General features: G+C 54.1%; 2 protein-coding genes across 3 annotated transcripts; both read left to right on the top strand.

Moving 5' to 3' along the window:
- The first annotated feature begins 11435 nt into the window (after window positions 1-11435).
- On the top strand, window positions 11436-14056 carry LOC101768494. 2 transcript variants are annotated; one of them, XM_022824849.1, is made up of 3 exons: window positions 11436-11774; window positions 12077-13004; window positions 13386-14056. In XM_022824849.1, exons 1-3 carry the CDS (start codon window positions 11771-11773, stop codon window positions 13558-13560), a joined length of 1107 nt encoding a protein of 368 aa, XP_022680584.1. In that variant the 5' UTR covers window positions 11436-11770; the 3' UTR covers window positions 13561-14056. The 2 variants fall into 2 exon arrangements, with proteins under 2 accessions (XP_022680584.1, XP_004960850.1); XM_004960793.3 differs by having other exon boundaries at window positions 11437-11750; window positions 13386-13706.
- Window positions 14057-14783: 727 nt separating this feature from the next.
- LOC101755394 (MAR-binding filament-like protein 1) lies at window positions 14784-19435 on the top strand. Its single transcript, XM_004963460.3, has 3 exons — window positions 14784-15232; window positions 16527-16732; window positions 17375-19435. The coding sequence occupies exons 1-3, from the start codon at window positions 14947-14949 to the stop codon at window positions 19148-19150; spliced, it is 2268 nt and encodes a 755-aa protein (XP_004963517.2). The 5' UTR covers window positions 14784-14946; the 3' UTR covers window positions 19151-19435.
- Window positions 19436-19467: the final 32 nt, after the last annotated feature.

Here is a 19467-nt window from a genome sequence, read left to right as displayed (position 1 = left end):
GGCCCTTCAACAGAGCGCCCGGGGGCTTCACCCACCTACTTGTCGCCGTCGACAAGTTCTCTAAGTGGATCGAAGCAAGACCGGTGGCGCAGATCAAGTCCGAGCAGGCGGTACAGTTCTTCACTGACATCATCCACCGCTTCGGAATCCCCAATTCCATCATCACCGACAACGGCACGCAGTTCACCAGGAAGAAATTCCTCCGGTTCTGCGACAACCACAACATCCGAGTAGACTGGTCGGCCGTGGCACACCCCCGCACGAACGGGCAGGTCGAGCGAGCCAACGGCATGATACTCTAGGGTCTCAAGCCGCGAATCTTCGACCGCCTCAAAAAGTTTGGCGGACGATGGGTTGCCGAGCTTCCCCCAGTCCTTTGGAGCCTGAGGACGACTCCCAGCCGGACGACTGGCTTCACCCCGTTCTTCATGATTTACGGGTCCGAGGCCATCCTGCCGACCGATCTGGAATACGGATCGCCGAGGGTCAAGGCATACGACGGACAAGGGAACCAGGCATCGCTCAAAGACGCACAAGATCAACTCGACGAGGCGCGAGACGTAGCCTTGGTGCACTCGGCTAAGTATCAGCAGGCCCTACGGCGTTACCACAGCCGCAAGGTACAAGGCTGAGCCTTCAACGATGGCGACCTGGTGCTCCGCCTCGTCCAGGACAACAGGGGTCGGCACAAGCTAACTCCCCCGTGGGAAGGTCCTTTCATCGTCGCGCAAGTACTACGGCCAGGCACCTACAAGCTAGCGGCTCCCGACGGGCAGATCTTAAGCAACGCCTGGAACATATAACAGCTAAGGCATTTTTACCCCTAGTTTTCATTTCCAAGTTCTGTACAGACTTGTCTGCAAATTCAAAGTTTTCTTTTTTCGGAAAAAAGAAATTCCAAGCCGTCTCTGTTCAGGCTTTTACCATCGAGCTTAGGGATATCCGACCCTGGCTTCGCTCCAGGGCCTCATACCCCTCGGGGGCTATCAGGGGCTCCGGCCCAAGCCACTTGGCACCATCGGAAAAAACGTTTTTTATTTCGAACCGAGCCCCCCTTTCTAAACTTTTGGGCACAAAAAGGAGAGAGTGCGCGAACGGTGTTCAGGCAAGATTGATCGGACTGCGAAAAAACCTACGCCCCAGCGGCTACGGTGCCTTCGCTCATCAAAGCTTACTGACACGCCCGACAACGCACTCTAAACTTTCAAGTCCAAAAGGACAAGAAAGGGGATCGGAAACTTTCGCACGGCAAAGTTATAGAAAAGGCCTCTATGGCCATCACAAAATAAGTCCGAAACTGATGTATTTACAATTTGGGCACCAGCCCGGTACAGTTAGCTCGACGGGGAATCTTCCGGAGGGACGGCCTCATCCTCCAGGAGCTTCGCAAGGGCCTCCGCCGGGGTGAACACTGCCGCATCAATCTCGTCCAGCTTGGCCTCAGAGTAACCGGCGGCGTATCCTCCGCTCATCCCGGCGAAGTTGATGCCGGAATAATGGGAGCCGAAGACCTCGAAGGCTCGCCGCACGCCGGTGTGAAGCGCATCCACGGCGATCTCGCGGCTCCGGCGGCGCATCCCGAGGACACGAGCCGACAGAGAGCTCGACCCCTCCTCCGGAACCACGCTGAGGCCGTCGCAGACGACGCGGACCGCATCCCGCAGGGCGCCGTGCTCGCCACGCTCCGTGTCGAGCAGGTCCCTCAGCTTGGCGACTTCGTCTGCAAGAACCACCCGGAAGACCCGCTAAATTGAAAATCACCGCAACATCACAAAGACAAAAGAAATGAGCAGAGTCTTACCCTCAGACTGAGCCTTCAGCTGGCGTTCCCGGGCCACAGAGGCCTGAAGCTCCCGCGCTTGCGCTTGAAGCTGTTCGACCTCCGCCCCAAGGTCAGCCGCCACCTTCTCGGCCTCCTCCTTCCGGACCCTCTCGGCGTCCCGGTCCTGCCAAGCCTTCTGCCGCTCGCGCCGGATGCGCTCGACGGTCTTCTGGAGGGCTTCATGCTCCCCCTTCAGCCGTGCGAGCTCCTCGACGTCGTGGCGGGCCTTTTCAGCGGCAGCCTGGAACTCCTCGCGGTCAAGGCGGGCCTTGTCGATGACGGCTTGGAGTTTGGCTTCCCACAGCCGCGCCTCCTCCCGCGCCACTTCCTTGCGCCTTTGCAGGTCGCCGATGACCCCCTGGGCGGCAGCAACCTGCAGGGGCAGCTCCCTGGTTCGCTCCCTCTCCACATTGAAGTGCTCCCAGAGCCCCCGCTCTAGCCGGAGGAAATCAGATTTCCCCCGACTGCACTCTTGGAGAGCCTGCAAAGCAATATGCCATCAGGGGCAAGGCAACGGGAAAAGGACAATCACCAACAGGAGGGGCGACGTACCTGGCTACCAGGGAGGACGACGTTGTCCAAAGCCCCCATCACCGAGGACAAAGCCGCGCAGGTGTGGGCGAGGCCACCCTGTACCGCCTGCCACTTGTGCCACTCCGCGGCATCATCCAGGGTGAAGAGGTGCCTCGGCGGGTCCTCACGGGATGCCCAACGCAGGACAGACCCTCTCCACGCCCTGGGAACGGTGGCAGCCGAGGCCGAGGCGGGAGCCGATCCTAGCGCCGCCGTCGAAGCAGGCTCCACCACCCCGGAAGCCGCCGGGTTCACCGACGGCCCCGGCGTCTGCGCACCCGTCGCCGCCAGGGCCGCCGCGGGGTTGCCTGAAGGCGGCGCCGCCTCCGACGCAAGCGGCGGAACAGGTATCCCCGCGGCTACCTCGCCCTCCGCCGCAACCGCCGAGGGAGGCTCCTCCGCTCCTGCCGGAGTCCCTCGAGCGGGCTCCTCCGCCTCCGCCGCCGGTGCCACCTCCGCTGGGATCCCCAGGGCGGAGGTTCCCGCCTTCGTCGCCATTGCCTCCTCCACCGCGACCGCGGGGGCAGACGCTCCCCCCTCTGTTGCCGCCACCGCCGACCCCGTTGTGGCTGCGGGGACATCCATCCTTCCTCCCGTCGCCGCCGTCCCCCCCACCTCGTCGGCGTCAAGGTCGATCACCTCCGTAGGGTCGACTGGGGGAGCAGAAGGCGGAACGGGGGCCACGCCCTCCCCCGCGCTCGACGCCGCCGCCGCTCCGCCGGTCGTCATCACAGAGGCTGCTGCCGCGGCAGGATCCGCGACCTCACCAGGGACCCCGCCACTCACCGCAGGCGGGACCGCGGTCCGCCCCACAGAGGCGGGCGACACCCGCAGCGCCTTCTTGGGCACCAGTTGCAAGACGAGACCACGGGAGGCGGCGCTGCGAATCAACGAACAAACATCAGCGGAAATGAACGCAAGAAGGGGAAAGGAACAAGACTCACGAGGAAGGCCAACTTACATTCCTGCAGAGCAAGGACGGCGCGCGCGCTTCGCCTCGGAGCCGGACGCCGACCCCGGGGCATCCGGCAGCGGCCGCTTGTCGCCGCTTCGCTGCCCTCGAGTCTCGGGCGCGACGACGGGGGCGGGCTCCATGGACCTCAGGGGAGCGCCCCGCACGGACTCCTGGAGGGCACCCCGCGTCGGCTCTTGGGCAACGGCGGGGGCGGGCTCCGAAGACCCCCGGGGGGCGCTCCGCGCCGGCTCCAGGGAGGCGCCCCGTGCCGGCTCCTGGGAGGCGCCCCGCACCGACCCCTGGGGGGCGTCCCGCGCCGGCTCCTGGGGGGCGTCCCGCGTCAAACCCTGGGGGGCGTCGCGCGCCGACCCCTGAGGCGCAGCCCCGGAGCCTTGCGGAACCAAGCCCCGGGCGGACGTCCCCTCCGCCTCATCCCTCGCGGCCGTTTGCGGGCGCACCTCCCGGATTACGAGCGCGCCCGACCGAAGGGAGGAAATCAGCTCTTCCTCCTCTTCCTCATCTTCATCCTCGTCATCATCATCGTCGTCGTCGTCGTCATCTGACACGACCCGCCCTTTCCGCCGCCGTTGGAACTCCTTGGCGGCCTTCTTCTTCCTTTTCGCCGTCTCCTTGTCCTTACGGTGTTTCTGCGCTTCGGCAAGGAGACTGTTTTGCGTCCGCCGATCGGCGTCCTCCGGCACCGGCGGGTGCGAGTCCACGACCCGGGTCAGCGTGCCCTGCGAATGTGAAATGGCCCCGCGTCAGGATGACGATTACGAGACGTGAAGAAAGGAGGTCGGCGCCCCAATCCCTTACCAGGTCGACGAAGCCCGCGTCCGGGCGCATCGGCGGGTGCCCAGGCACCAGGTAGTCGGCATCCTTGTCCTCCAACGCCTCCCGAATCCGTTGCCGGATCTCGGAGGCGGCGAGCGCGCCCGCCACCAGGGCGGTGCCCTCGGTCGGCGTGTCCGGAGTCATGGCGGCAAGCGAATGGACCCGGAGCATTAGCGGCGCCACTCGCCGGGCATGGTACGCCCCAATGACCCCGGCGCTGGTGAGCCCCCTCTTCTTCAACTGCTCGATAGCCTGCAGCAGGTCGTGGATCCACTTCTTCTCCTTCTCCACCGGCCCGTACGCCCACACCTCCGGCGCCACGTCGATGGTGCGGCTGGTGAATCCCGGCAGGGGGGAGTCCGAGTAGTTCTCCACATAGAACCACTGGTTATGCCACCCCTTGTGGGACGCCGAGGTCTTCATCGCCATATACTCCTTGGAGCGAGTATGGCGGAGGTGGATTCCAACGCACCCGATCGGCACCGGGGGCGACCGCTGCTGGCTCCCCCTTCTCTCCGTCTTCTGGTACAGGCTCACCGTGAAGAAGTACTTCCACAGTGAGAAGTTGGGCTCGATGCCCAGGAACCCCTCGCACAGCGCGACGAATGCCGCGATGTGCTGGATCCCGTTGGGGTTGAGGTGCTGAAGCTCGAGCCCGTAGTAATGGAGGAGCCCCCGGAAGAAGCGGCTCGGCGGAGTCGCGAACCCCCGCTCGTGGAAATGGGCGAAGGAGACGACGTAGCCGGCGGGAGGCGACGGCACCTGCTCCGACCCCAGCAGCTCCCACTCGCCCGCATCCGTCCTCTCGCAGAGGAGGCCTTTCCTCACCAGGCCTTCGGCGCGTGAGGAGTTGAAGTGAGAGATCCCCCAAGATCCCATCGCCGGAGGAGGAGGAAACTTGACGTGGGTGGGAAGAAAGGGCGTAGCTTGGAGCGGAGGAAGGCGAAGCGGGCGCAGGTGAGCTAAGGGCGAGTCTGGAGGGCGAAAAGGCTTGAAAGTAGAAGGCGGGCAGAACCAGCGAGGCGGAGCTTCCGTTTTTATAGGAAAGGCGCGAGGGGAGCGGAACCGATGCCCCTGTCGCCATAAATGCGGCGCCAGGTACGCCCCCGTCATGCCCACTTTATTTTTGGAAATCGTGTGCACGACCGGCCGCGAAAACATCCTCTTCCCCTCGATTCGCGGGTCGGCGCTCTCCATAACTCCGTCTCCCGGAAGGCACACCCACGACGTCCCCCACGTTCGGCCCAAGACGCAACGTCCGCCCCGATTCGGCCCAAGGCCCACCGAAAGGTAAGAAAGGGATACGGGGCTGAAAACGCCCCTACGGCCCATTACGATCCAGAGGTTCGAAGGCTGGCCCGCTACGGGTTCGACAGCTGCCTCAGGACATCCCCCGAGCGAGGGGTGAGAAGGGACGGGTCCGCTAGCGGCCAACACCAAGGCAAGCGAAAGCCAAGGGCGTCCCGGTCTCACGTTCGAGTCCAGGCCGGAATCAAAGTTCATGGTTTTTCCACAAGGAAAGGCAACAAGCCCCCGAATCCGACTGAACGGACCCGGGAACTATATGAACTGGACGGCTGGAGACTGGAGTACGCCACCAGCTTGGCCCGAGCCGGACCCCCCCCGAACGGGGATCGGGACTCCACTCGAATCTACCCGTTCGCAGCTCAACGAGCACCACGGTTCGTCCAACGAGGTTAGCGTGGCACGGCTCGACCCCTCCGTCCTAGCGAACGGATGCTTGAGGGGAAACGATCAAAAGTCGACCTAGCCTCCCGATCGGTCTCCTGCAACGCGCGGGGGCTCGGGGGCTAGCGTCGCGACCAACGACCACGCGTGTGGTCGCGATTCAGGGACTCCCCGGTCAAGCCGGACTAACAACGCTCCCTACCCCTAATCAAACCGCAGCTTGCAGGATGAGCAGAAAATCTCCGGCGAAACGGCGAAAAAAAGCCTCTGGAGGAGCACTCCTGCTCCACCACAGGCTCGGGGGCTACTGTCGGGGGGAAATATTAACGGCCTCCTAATGCCGCTTAAAGCAACGGTCACGAAGGCCCAGGCCCATCTAAGGTAGCGAAATTGCCGTCGGCCCGACATGGCAGGGAGAGGCCACGCTCCGCCTCGCCCGACCAGGAGACCCGGGGCCGGACGCTCCCGACCCCTTGAAGGCCACGCTTCGCCTCGCCCGACCGAAGACCCGGGATCGGACGCTCCCGACCCCTTGTGGACCGCACTCCGCCTCGCCCGACCCCGAGTTCCGGGGTCGGGCATCCCCGACCCCCGGAAGACCAAGCTCCGCCTCGCCCGACCGCAGATCTGGGGTCAGGCTGATCCGGACCCGCCCGATAAGTATCCGCCTCGGGCGCAGATCTTGTGGGTCCCCCTGTCAATCTCGCCATAAAAGCGTCGCAGATACGTCAGGAAGAGGGATGATCGCGCTCCTCACGCAACCTACTGCAAGTACCCATGCACGGTCGCACTGTACAAGCTACAGTACCTGCAGCCTCCTTCCATTCGCCGCAAGGCACTCATGGCCTGCGCCGCCCGGAGCAGAGGGAAGACTCGCCCGTTCTTGGGCCTCGCGTGCCTGGCGGCAGGGATGTGACGCCCACCCTCCGCGAGCCATCAGCAGGACGGCGGCATCCGCCGCCCCTCCCAACGGACACCAGAGTCACGACGAAACTCCCTCATCATGACCCGGCGGCTACAGCCACCGAGGAGGCCATCTGCAGGGCGCGATGACAGTTGGCGCGCCGCCACCCTTCTCCTCCAGCATACGCGCCGGCAGATGCCAAAGGCCAGCAAGGACGCCGGGAACCTAGGAACTTGATTCCTCCCTTCGTGTTGTATTTTTACCATACTACGTTTAAACTCTTTACTGCTCTCACCACCCGGTCTCACCTGTAACCCCGGCAGTCCCCTTACGATATAAAAGGGGCATCGGGGGCCAGAGACAGGGGGCTCGGACTTTTTTCCTGGAGCCAACAGCACACTCTCACATTCCCTTAGAGCACAAGCACCCAAAAGACCGGGGATCAGTTCCCTCTCTCGCCGATCTGTAACCCCTACTATAGAACCCCGCGTGGGCAACACGAGCAGCCTCGATACTGGACGTAGGGCTTCGCTTGCCCGAACCAGTCTAACCTCGTGTCTCCCACGCCACCATCCGAAGCCTTACGCGCATAAAAGAAATTTACTAGTCTAAGTCTTGATCCGCAAATCTTGACAACGACAGATGGAGAATCTTCTTTTTCATAGTGCCAAAGTTGGAATTTTGAAGTGAACTAAACGTGGCCTCAAGCAGGAGGTAAAGGAAACAGCGTGACGTGATTTGAAGCAAAAGGAAAAAAACTCACCGTGATTAAGATTCCTTTTCTAAATCACCGTTGGATGGGTGGACGCGGAGGAAAGGTCCAACGTGAATAAGCTTCCCACCGTGATTACCATGCACGGGTGGATGTCTCGCACGGAGAAAAAATCTTGGACAAAAATCTTGTCGCATAATTAACGGGTGAATGAACAGGTACGCACTAAACATGGCAAGCGCAGGGGGCACGGTGATCTCAATGCAAAATTGACGGGTGGGATGAGGTGGGTGTGCAGCGGCTAAAATTCTTTCACGGCGAAAAAATGAAGTCGCAAAAAGGCAGAACCATTTCAGAAAATTTTGTTTTCACCCTTTTTCAAAACTTTGGTACCCCTCTTCACCTGTCAAGTGGATCCTCTACGAGGGGTAAGGGGTTTAACTGCGAGTAGGAAGTGTTTTCAATTGTTTTGGATGTTTGTAGTATAGATTTGGATGTTAATACGTACCAGCAAGCGAGTATGCGACCTCACGTCCTCACGGGAAGGCCTGCAAAGGTGCGGTTCGGAGCGCTCCTAAACGTAACCCGCCGATCCACCGGTATCAAAGCAGGTTCGTGGGTTTAACCGCCCCGTCGGCGCTGCTGCCCCGCAAGATCCGCGGGTAGCCAAGGGTCGATCCTCTCCCGCTGCTACGTGCCTACGTCTACGTGCTGTCTGCCCACGGGCAGTGGTTGCAAATCAAATGAGCTTTGAGCTAAATGATGATGCCCACCGCCCGTACGTTGCAGTGGTTGCAGGCTAGCTGCTGCTACGTGTTGGTTTTTTTTTTATTCTCATTTGCTTCATTCATATAGTAGAAATTAATCCAGTAGACGACAACAATAGCCAGCATAATTCTGAGATTTCACATGGAAAAGAAATCACAAAAAAAATCCAAAATGAGAATGAACATAGTGTGTACTAAAATTTCAGAGCCTCCAACAAATCCAACTGAGAAGAATATTACTCAGGGCCAGAAAAATTTCATGTCAAAGAATGAGAAGCATGCTCCATTACACACATGTCACGACCCAGTAGCATGGTATGAGCACAAAACAAAGTTTCAGAAAATGATCAAATAGATGATAGAACACAACACATTTGAATTATATCACATCTTTGCATTCTACAAGATCAACACATGTATCTGAATATTTGTTAGATCAACCTCATCGCTCTCAGCTTGTCACTCTTAGCATCAGCATCAATATTTTCTTGTCTTGGACTGGATGAATCCTGCAAAACTATTTTTTTTAGAACTGCTGAATTGTTGGGGAAGCCATATATAGAGCAGATGCTAAGGGGTTTTATAACTGATGAAGGGCATGTTCAACTTCAATTTAAACACGCTACCAGGGTCGGTTTTCTAAAACAAATTGAACCAAATAGCTGAACTGAAACAAAGCAAGCTACCAGGCTGATTGCATTTGATGCATGCAAAAATCAGCTTAAAAACAATACCACAACTTACTGAAGCAATAATGGTCCTCTATTGCCAAGAACATCTCATGATTGTAGAAAACAATAAATTCAGTGTCCAGCAAGGGTTATCAAACAATAAAAATGCCAACAAAAGGCACAAATGAAAATCTACGTCTTGGCTTTGCACCTGTAGACGAAATTGAACCTCTGCCCATGATTTGGCATTACGCATCAAGAAACTGCATAGCATAGAGGAGGCCTGTGCAGCTGTGTTCCCGTGGATCAGGATGCTGGGGAAAGGGGCTCCAGGCTTCGATGGAGCACGTCGTGGAAGCGGTGCGGTCGGGGCTTAGTGGGCACGAGGCCAGGCCAGTGGAAGGGATCCGGCCATCGAAATTCGAAACTCGTTGCAGTACATGAAACTCTGGAAGGTGGGACGAATGCGAGCTTGGAGGGTAGTTTCGGACGGCGGAGAGGTCGATCTGATGGCCGGCGAAGCTTTATCCGGTGGCCGGCGGGGTCGACCTGGTGGGCAGGAATCGGGAGGCGGCGGGGAGCAGCGAAGCCGCGAGGTTCGACCCCAGGGCGATTGGGGTCGGTGGGAGTAACGATCCTTTTGCTTCTGTTCTGATTGGGGTCAGCCCGCTTCGATCCGTTCTGGGTCGGAGCGAATTCAGAAACGGATCGACCCGCTCCATTTGCAGGCATAGTAGATGTGACCAGAGACATTGGAAATAGACCCGGCTGGCGCAGGACTCAGCCTCATTCATGATTGTGCAGGGCTACCACCCGAATGAAAATGAAATTGAGAGATAATGCTGGGAGACTTGACGGACCCAGAGGTTTAGAGGGTACAAGAACAACATACGTAACACTGGTGATTTAAAATCGATTTTAGATATAGGAGTGAGAATATTTTCATAGCTCCTCTCGGACAGCATACCTGAACTAGAAATACTCTTTAGATCCTAAGGTTTTTTTTAAAAAAAATCAAGATATAGGAAAAGTACAAAAAATTACATGTTTTAATGAGGGTCTTTTGGCAAAAGGTCGTGTACGCCAAAAAATCCTCTTCTTCGTCTCGTTCAATCCCTCTCACGCCGCAGTCTTCCTCCACGCATCCTCACACCCGGTGCCCGCCTCCTCCTCAGCCCTTGAATCGACCCTGGCTATGCTTCCCCCTCTGCTCAAATCGACGCTGCACGCCCTGCTCCTCTGTGGTGAATCAACGAGCTACAGCCCCCACGAGCTCCTCCCACGTCCATGGATGGCGACGAGGATGTCGGATGGGGAGATGAGGACCGCCAGCGCGTAGGGTGACAATTCGGCAGCAGACGGCCGCAAATCAAAGCGGAGGACAACAATTCAGTGGTGGACGGCCTCAAAATCAAATCAACGATCTCTTCCTCACCTCATCCTTCCCCTTCACCACTCGCCACCTCGGCCTCACCCACACGCACTAAGCCATGCCACTCGAGCTTCTCTCGCTACAGCGGCAGTGAGCAGGTCGAGCTCGCCCATGTGTTGGGGGATAAGCTTACGGGGAGAGGAGAGGCACTGCCACATGGGATGAGTTGTCGGAGGGGCTGCCAGAGACGAGAAAGGGCGCGCAGGATGATTGGCGGAGGTACTGCAGGCAGAGGTCCGTTTCCTTCCGTGGTAGCGACGCCAGCCGGGGCAGAAAGGGCGCGAGCTGAGGGCGGAAGCCTCCGACCGGAACAGTCCCAAGTGGAGCAGTTGGCTTTCCTGCTGGAGCAACGTATGTTTCGCGAGAGAGAAATTTAGGTTATAGTTAAAAAATTTAGAAATAAGAACTAATATGCTGTTGGAACCGTTCTTAGTATCTTACTATTTTTAGAATTCCTCGATCGGAGAGTGACAAGAGGGAAGCGGTGGTAAAAGGTGACGCAGAAGGTGAGAAGGAATCGAGCGGGCCCCACCTGGCCCCACCCCTCCCTCCGCCTAATAGGTGGGCCCGCTGCTGGGCCGGCCTTTGTCATCGTCGCCCCATCACTGTGCCCATAAAAGCGTAGCCGTACGATTCCTGGATAGCGCGATATCTCTCTCCGCCTGCTGCGCGGGCCCCACCACACGAGGAGGAGGAGGATGAACGGAGGAAGGAGACGGACGTCCACCAGCATGGCTTGAGTGATTTCGTCCCCGTCTGCGCGCCGTCAGATCACGCCGCCGCCTGCCATCGTGGCCGTCAAGATTTCACCGCGACACCGCCGTCACTATTCAGCCGTGGTCGTGGTGGTACGTGTCCTGGTCAATGGATGCAGGGACTCGTACGTATGCGTACGTAGCGCCACCGGACGTATTTTTATACGCGTACTCTACAGTGAGTCGCCGCTCCGCCGGCCTATGGCTATGGAGATTGGAGCAGCCGGCCCGGGCGTGCCTAGCTACGGAGCTACCCTCGACTGACAGCCATGAATGGGCGGAGGGGGGGGGGGGGGGGGGGTGCGGAGGAGTATTTCAGAAGCAAGCCCAGGCCGCAGGCGCAGAGGCAGCCCACCACCCGTCACCTCACTGCTCTCTGCCCCCTCCTCCTCTGATTTTGATGCGCTGCACGCCAAAGCGAGCCCTGCTCTGTGTGTGTGAGTGAGAGAGAGGGGAGGCATTGAGCAGCGGGTGCAGTGACGCAGTGGCGTTTTACTGCGCCTGCGCGCTCACAGGCTCCATACATATCCCCCGTGTTCCGCTTCCTCTCTCTCCTCTCGCACCATTGCGGTGGAGACGGACGAGGGAGAGCGAGGAGGATTGGAGGAAGGGAGCAGGAGCGGCGCAGCAGATCAGGTGGGGATGGGACGGAACGCATGGGTGTGTTTTTTTTCTTCTTTGACTGTTTTCTTGCTCGCAACTTGGAGGTGAGATTCCTCCTCACCCGGCTTTATCTCCCCGTCGCCGTACGCGCTGCGCGGCGCTTGTCCTCTTGCGCCGCCTTGTTCTCGCCGGTGGAGTTCCCGGTGCTTCTTGGATCGTGCTGGTGACTGATTTGGCGTCTCGCGGGGGGATTTTTTGCCTTTCGCCTCGCCTTTCGGTGCCCGTCGTTTTTGGGGGGAGGGGACTGGAGTCTTGGACTGGTTGTTGCGCTGATCCTGTTCGGCTCGCGTGCTCTCCAGGGGCTGAGGCGACAATGCTGCTCAGGAGGGTGGCGGCGGCGGACGATGGCGCCGGGGCGGGCGCGGGCGTAGGGAGGCCGCGGCTCTTCGCCGTGCCCAGGCTGCTGGTGGGGCTCGGGGCGGCCAGGTGCGGCGCCGCCGCCCCGGACTGCGACTCGCCGACGGCTGCGCGCAGCCCGACGTCGCCGCTCGACCTCAGGCCCTTCGCCGCGCTCGGCGGCTCCATGCTCCGGTCGCCGCGCTCGCCCAGGAGCTGGGACTCGCACCGCGTCGGGCTCGGCGGCCTCGTCGACGACGATGCCCTCGCCGAGCCCGCCGCCGGCGCCAGGAACCGCCTGCTGGGGACCCAGATGCGGCAGCCGTTCAAGCTGCCGCAACGCCTCAGCAAATCCTTCACCACCCAGCCGAGGGACTGCGGCCAGGCCGCGCCCCCGGTGCTGGGGAATGTGGGGACCGCCGCAGGCGCCGGCGCCAGCGGCAAGCCGGTGCTGTGCAGCAGGTCCTACGGGGATGTGAAGTCTGGTCCAGAGGTCACCGTGCCTGGCGGCGCTCAGCCCGGCGCGAGCAGCCACCCTGCCGATCTCGGCAAGCTCCGGGCGTCCGGGTCCCTGCCGGCGTCGATCGGCGGCCCGCGCCGGTACATCGGGTCCGTGTCCGCGACGGAGGTGGAGCAGTCGGAGGACTACACCTGCATCATTGCGCACGGGCCTAACCCGAAGACCACTCGCATCTATGGGGACTGCATCTTGGAGCCCTGCACTGTTCGTGTGTCTGGCGGTGAGAGCATGAATGCCATGGAAGTGAAGGAAGGAGCTGAGTCCTACTGGCTGGTGAAGTGCTTCGATGACGGCGAGGCCGGCGAGGAGATCCTAAGCTCCTGCGTCTCTTGCAAGAAGAAGCTGGATGGCAATGACTCCTGCATTTATCGGTACGTTGATGCAATCCTAACAATCTTGGGTTGCCGCAGTGAAGAACTAGTGTCTGTGATTGATCTGCGAGTGTATTTGTTCTTTGGGGATTCTTCGTACATTTTGCATCTGAATTCTGAATGTGTTAGTTGTTAGACTGAGCATTCCTGAATTGGATAGACTGACCGAAGAATCTGATGATTTATTACTAATCTTGGATTGGATTTCTTCAATCTTAAGGAGTTCAATGTGAAATGGGTAGCTTCACTGAAGAAGAACATATTCTTCAGTCACGTGCATTTAGATAGTAGCTTCATTGAAAAAGAACATGTTCTTCTGTCACATTCACAGTCATAGAAACAACCAAGAACACTGAATAATTTGCTGAATGTCCTTTGCAGCGGTGAGAAGGCATTCTGCAGTGGGAATTGTAGGGATAATGAAATACTTACTGAAGAGAACAGCATAGCAATATCCTCCCTCAGCTCAGCTAGCTCATCTTCTTCCTTCAACGATGACATATTCATGGCCGAAATGGTTGTGCTGACGGCACCAGTTGATGCTTACCTCCCCTGATAATGGAGCAATGCTCCGCGAGCCAGGTAGATGATCAATAATGTCAAACGGTGCAGTTTTCACCACCGCCATCATCGGTTTGCTGGTTTTGTAAGTTCTGTTCCAGCATTTGAGAAATTCAGTGGCATTGGTCATTTATTGAGGATTGGAAGCTCCATCTAGAATTTGCCGAGACCTTATCCCTCGGCTTTTAGAACGGAGAGCTTGCCTGCCTTTAGCATTGTAATTTTGGTCCTAAGGCTACAGGCATTGCAGGTTCCCTTCTTTTCATTTTCTCTCTTCTTTGGTTTCATTCTGAGCAGCAATGACGATGTTTTCATGCTGTAAGTTGCAACAATATTTTGAGATAATGGCATTGAGCTGCTTTTTCTGCTGATTCGAGCAGTAGTGATTACTATGACAGTGGTATGATGATGCCTTGTTTGCTGTTGTTTTGTGACAAGAGCTGGAACCACTGATATGAGGAGTGCCATTATGTTTGTAAATCATGTTGAAATTCCGCAATTTGTCCCAGCTTATACTTGTTTGATGAGGGCTGAGAAGTTGGCCTAGAGGTTGAAGAAAGCCTGCTTCATTATTTCACTGAAACCAAAGTGACCTGCTTATTGTGTGATAGATTTTTCAGTAAATATCCGTGTCTTTTGCAGCCTGAATTTTACACTCTGTCGCTAAGCAATGATGCAGGGCAGACACAGGTACGACCATGGTTCAATGCTGTTGAGAATTTTCTTGTCTGTTTGCTATACCTTGCATTATTTGTGATGTTAGGTCATTTGGATTTATATGATCCTGGAGACGTGATCGACAAGAATTTAGTAGCAGAAAGTTCCGTTCGGCTGATGGTAAACTCTGTAGAGCATAGTTTGTGTTTCATTTAGGGATAATAACCACATTTCCCTGGGGGAAGGATTTTCCTCGAAACAGACTCAAATAGTTTTAAGGATGAAATCAGTCACAACGTGGGTTCAACTTGTGTTCAAAACAGCATAGAAAACAGTTTTTTTTAATGCCAAAACATTTTAATTTTCATAGCATTTAGAAATTCCTTTTCCTTGTGTTCAACTTGGGCCCGGTTGATAGCTCTGGTAGCGATGTGCCTTTCCATGGGCCGGTCCAATAAAGACGATCCTTTCTAAGACCCACCAGGCCTGTTAAAAGCCCACAGAAACGCCGCTCGCACAGTATTCGAAGCCGCCGCCTCCTCCGGCTCCGTTTCCGCTTCCGCTTGCGCGTCGCCACTCCCTAGTCCCACTCCCAAGTCCCAACCCCAACGCACCGCCATTTCCATTGCCACAAATGCTCGCGTGATTAACCGCACCCGCCTCCAGCTAGCGAAGCAGCGGCGAGCGGCGGGGGGCTAGGGTTTTTGGTCCCGGCGACGCCGGCATGGGCTACCACCACCTGCTCCTCCTCTCGCCGCCGGCGGCGCAGCCGCCGCGCCCCTCTCTCCTCCCTGCACCCCGCGGCCGCCGCGCGGGCCGGGCGCCCAGCGCCGTCCTCGCCTCGGCGTCCAACGCCGCCCGCTCCCCGTCGCTGGCGGCAGTGGCGGCGGATGACGCCACGCGGAGGAGGGCCGTGCTCCTGGTCGGCGTCTCAGTGCTCCCGCTCCTCCGCCTCCGCGACGCCGCGGCGGCGGTCAGGGCGCAGCGCTCCACGGTTGATCTCGTCACTGGTTAGTAGTAACCCTCATTTCGACCCCCTTTTTTCGAGGATGATATGTGAGATTTTTAGTTTAAAATCTGTGACATTTTGTTGTTAGTACCCTTTTCTCTTTGTTAAGAAAACCTGCTAAGTTGCCTTCGCAATTGCGATGCTAACCTTCTGCTTAAATCAACCTCTATTCGATTTTTCCTATTTTTTTGCTAGATGCCATTCAGAACCTTCTTATGTATAAAAACCCATCAGGTAGAATAGAACTAGTCCATAATCACTTTGGACCTACTTGCTGCTTGATTGCTGGTTCAAATTCCTGATGACATCGTTGAGCTCCAAGCTCGCCAGAAGCTCTTTCATCCCTGCCCACTTAAGGACTGGGAGGGCATTACCCCCAAAACTGCCTTGCCTCCTTGAGCCAGCCTTTGGCATCAACTAGTTCTCAAAATCCAGTAGCTCATCAGGTAGGCCTCCATGCCACCCTCATCCAAATTTACACCTAGTCAAAATGCTCTTTTGTCTTCTGTTGCAATTCCCATGTCATTTGTTGATGCCAAGTGTGTGCTCTAGAGCCACATCAAAACCGATTAAAAGTGTTACTGTAATTCCTTACTGTCATGTCCAGCATGTCCCTTTTGTCATGTACCAGGACTTAAATCTATTGTTTGGCAACTTTTGAGTTCCTTTAATCCTTGCACTGCTGTCATTTAGACCATTGATGCTATAGCTCTAAAATGAATGCAAGTTATAATTGCTTTCCAGAAACAAATTGTAATATGTGTGGAACACAATCTCCATGTTTGGGCTTGTCGGGTTTTGTGTTTTTAGTAATGGTAAGTTTCTGAAATCAACTGATATGTTTCTGTATCCAGATCGCCGCATTATTTAGTTCAGACATATACATTTCGGTTACTCCCTCCATTTCAAATTGTAGGTCGTTTAGGCTTTTCTAGGTTCATAGACATGCACTATATTTCAGTGCATACAAACATCTATGCACCTAGAAAAGCCAAAACGACCTACGATTTGGGACGGAGGGAGTAGTTTTTTGTGAAATTTTAATTGTGAAAAATGCAACTTAGTGGAGTTGAGATTTGGAATATGAAGGATGTATGCATTAGATTGGGCAGAGGACATGCCATAATGATAACGTAGGGATGTCATGAATGACGATGCGGACAATTGCTTGTGTATGTGGTACTGTGTCATAAATGGGAGCATACATGTTTTCGTCGTTCTGCAAAAGATAGAACAATTATATCTGATCATGAGTTGGGTACACTTCAAACCTTAACATTGTTTATTCTTTTCAGATAGAACAAATATTCAAAAGGGTGATGGATCTCAGCATGTGGAGCCTCAGGAAGAAGTATCTCAGTCTGATGTGAAAGTACCGCATGCAAGAAATCCACTTGCAGGTCTCCTGAATGCAATTGCGGTTATTGCTTCGGGTGTTTTCGCTGGACTTCTTGGTACTTCTCAACAGGAAAAGAACACTTTGCAGTCAACCATTTCATCTGTATGTCATCTAGAGTCACTAATCAATATTTGTGAAATTATATTTTTACCACTGCTTATTGCTTCAGAATTTTTGCACTAAATTCCATATGCACAGAAATAAAATTGTGCCGAAGAAACTACTAGGTGTTGTCATCTAGTACTTTTTTCCATCCTAAATTTATATGCATGCAGATGAAAAATGTGTACCATGATATTACCTTGTGACTTATCACAGTCATACCAAGGGATTAACTAAGAGCTGCAAGCCAGTAATTCTTTTTTTAATCACAAACTGGGTCCACTGTGCAATCAATTATTCAATTTGCCATGTTCCTTGGAAATGTCGGGATTCCGATGCTAATTTGTGAGACATGCCATCAGATGTTTAGTTGATCAACTTGCCTGAGTTCTTTTCGTAGAATCTTATCTTAAAATGGTTGAACATTTACTGTTTTCTTTTTTATTTTTCAGTATACTAACTGAATATCTCTTGGCTTGAATCTTTGGACTTTATTTAGCACCTGTGATATGCATGTCTTCGTAGGTCTCATCATGTGAGACTCTTCTTACAAGTGTTTTGCTCAAAATAGTTTTTTATACGAAATTGAATTCCCTCAAAAATGGGTTTTCCATTTAACAAATCTAGTATTCTGTTACCCAGATGGAGGCCAAATTGGTTGAAAATGAGGCAACAATGTCTATGCTTAGGGAAAACTATGAGAAAAGAATATTGGATGAACAAGCAGAACTGAAGAAACAAGCTAGGAAGTTCCAGGAGGAGGAAGCCTTGCTCCAAGATCAGTTGGTTTCATCTAGAAGAACCGTAACATCTTTAACCGATGAAGTTCAAAAGGAGAAGGAGCTAGTAGAGCAGCTTAACCTTGAGATAGATCGACTTAAGAGAAGTATTGCAGAAGCAGAGGAAGATAAACATGTGTCTGAAGGCAAGTTGAATGAAAAGATGGAAATGCTTGATATTTTGCATGACAAAGTAAATCTGCTTAGCCAAGAGGTAAATGGCAAGGATGAACACATCAGGGAGCTCAGCTCATCACTTTCTGCCAAGGAAAAGAACTACCAGAACCTGAATGCGATCTACAATCAAGCCAAAGAGAACCTAGAACAGGCAAATTCTCAAATAAAGCAACTAGAGAAAGATGTTCTTGCAGATAAAGATGATCTTAAATTAAAGGCATCATTGATTGACTCATTGAATGAGAAAGTTCAAACATTATGCGCTGAAAAGGGTGAAGTGGAAGAAAAAATAAGTGCACTAACGAGTCAGTATATGGACCTGCAAACTGCTTCTGAAGAGAGGGCATCTCGCGATTCTCAACTATTATCTGAGAAAGACGATAAGGTCAATCAGCTTGAAGAAAAACTTTCTGCTGCATTGAGTGACTCTAGTAAAGACAGAACTAGAATAGCCGAGTTGAACAATGAATTGGACACCACCAGAACAATGCTAGATAATGAAGTTGTTGCCAGGAAAAGTTTGTCAGACCTCGTTCATTCCACTGAAGAGGCACTAAAAGATTCCAGAAATGAAGTGTTTAAACTCTCTGAAGATCTTGATGAAGTAAAGAGATCAAATCAGGACTTGATGGCCCAGATTTCAAAATTAACAGATGAGGCCATTGAAGTGAGACAGGCTCTGGCTAAAAAGGTAGAAGAGGCAGAGTCAGTTTCTACAACTCTCTCAGATGAACTGGCATCAGTGAGGGAGGTACTTAGAAGGTCACAGGAAGAACTTGAAGTCATCTCTAACCAATTAGTTTCTGTTTCAGAAGCACATAGTGACCTTAACAAAGAACTGCTGGATGCATATAAGAAGCTAGAGTTCACGACGAATGAGCTAGTTAAAGAACGTAAAATCAATGCTACTCTAAACAGGGAGCTTGAGGCTTTGGTGAAACAATCAGCGATAGAGTCTGAAGCAAGAAAAGCTCTTCAAGTTGACTTGGATGAAGCCACTAGATCACTGAATGAGGTGAATCAGAGTACACTGTCTCTTTCTAAGCAGCTGGAAACAACCAATTCTAAGATTTCCACTATTAAAGAAGAGAAAGAGATGCTATCGAAGGCTCTTGAGGAACAAAAGAAGAGTACAGTTGAAGCTCAGGGGAACATGGAAGATGCTCAGAATACAATCCAAAGGCTTGGGACCGAGAGGGAGAGTTTTGAAACGAGGTCTAAGCAGCTTGAAGATGAATTGGCCACGGCAAAAGGTGAGATATTGCGTTTGAGGAGGCAGATTAGTACAAGTGGGTCTGAGAATACCGAAGTTGTTCTAGAAACAGGTGCAACACCGAACACCAGTCAATCTCTGAAAGAACAACCTGTGAACGATCGTGTTCAAAATACTAACAGTGCTGGTGCTGTAGCTCGTTCCCGTAAACGGGTTTATAGGAGGAGAAAAGGCAGACCAGCGGCCTGAGCAGTGAACACTATCTGAATGCCAAAAGCAAGAATTACCATTCTTTCGTTTCCTCTATTTAGTCACGTTTTTAGAACAAATATTGAACTTTCGTCTTTCAAAGAGTAGCGTCAGGCCTCTTCTACAGTATTACCTTAGGTGATACCGGCTCTTTTGTTGTAACCCTACTGAAAGAGAGAATATTGCCGTACTTACATATGTTGAGCTTGCAACTGAGAATGTATGTTAGTCTGTACAGATCTGTTGTTGATCTCTCATGATACCAAATTTGCGGTTTTGTTCCTAGATGCTTCATTAATCATGAATCTATTGTTCAT

Source organism: Setaria italica, chromosome III (assembly GCF_000263155.2).
Source record: "Setaria italica strain Yugu1 chromosome III, Setaria_italica_v2.0, whole genome shotgun sequence".
In the NCBI taxonomy this organism is placed as follows: domain Eukaryota; kingdom Viridiplantae; phylum Streptophyta; class Magnoliopsida; order Poales; family Poaceae; genus Setaria; species Setaria italica.
The sequence above is the reverse complement of the archived record's forward strand: the minus strand, read 5'-3'. Positions and strand labels throughout refer to the sequence as shown.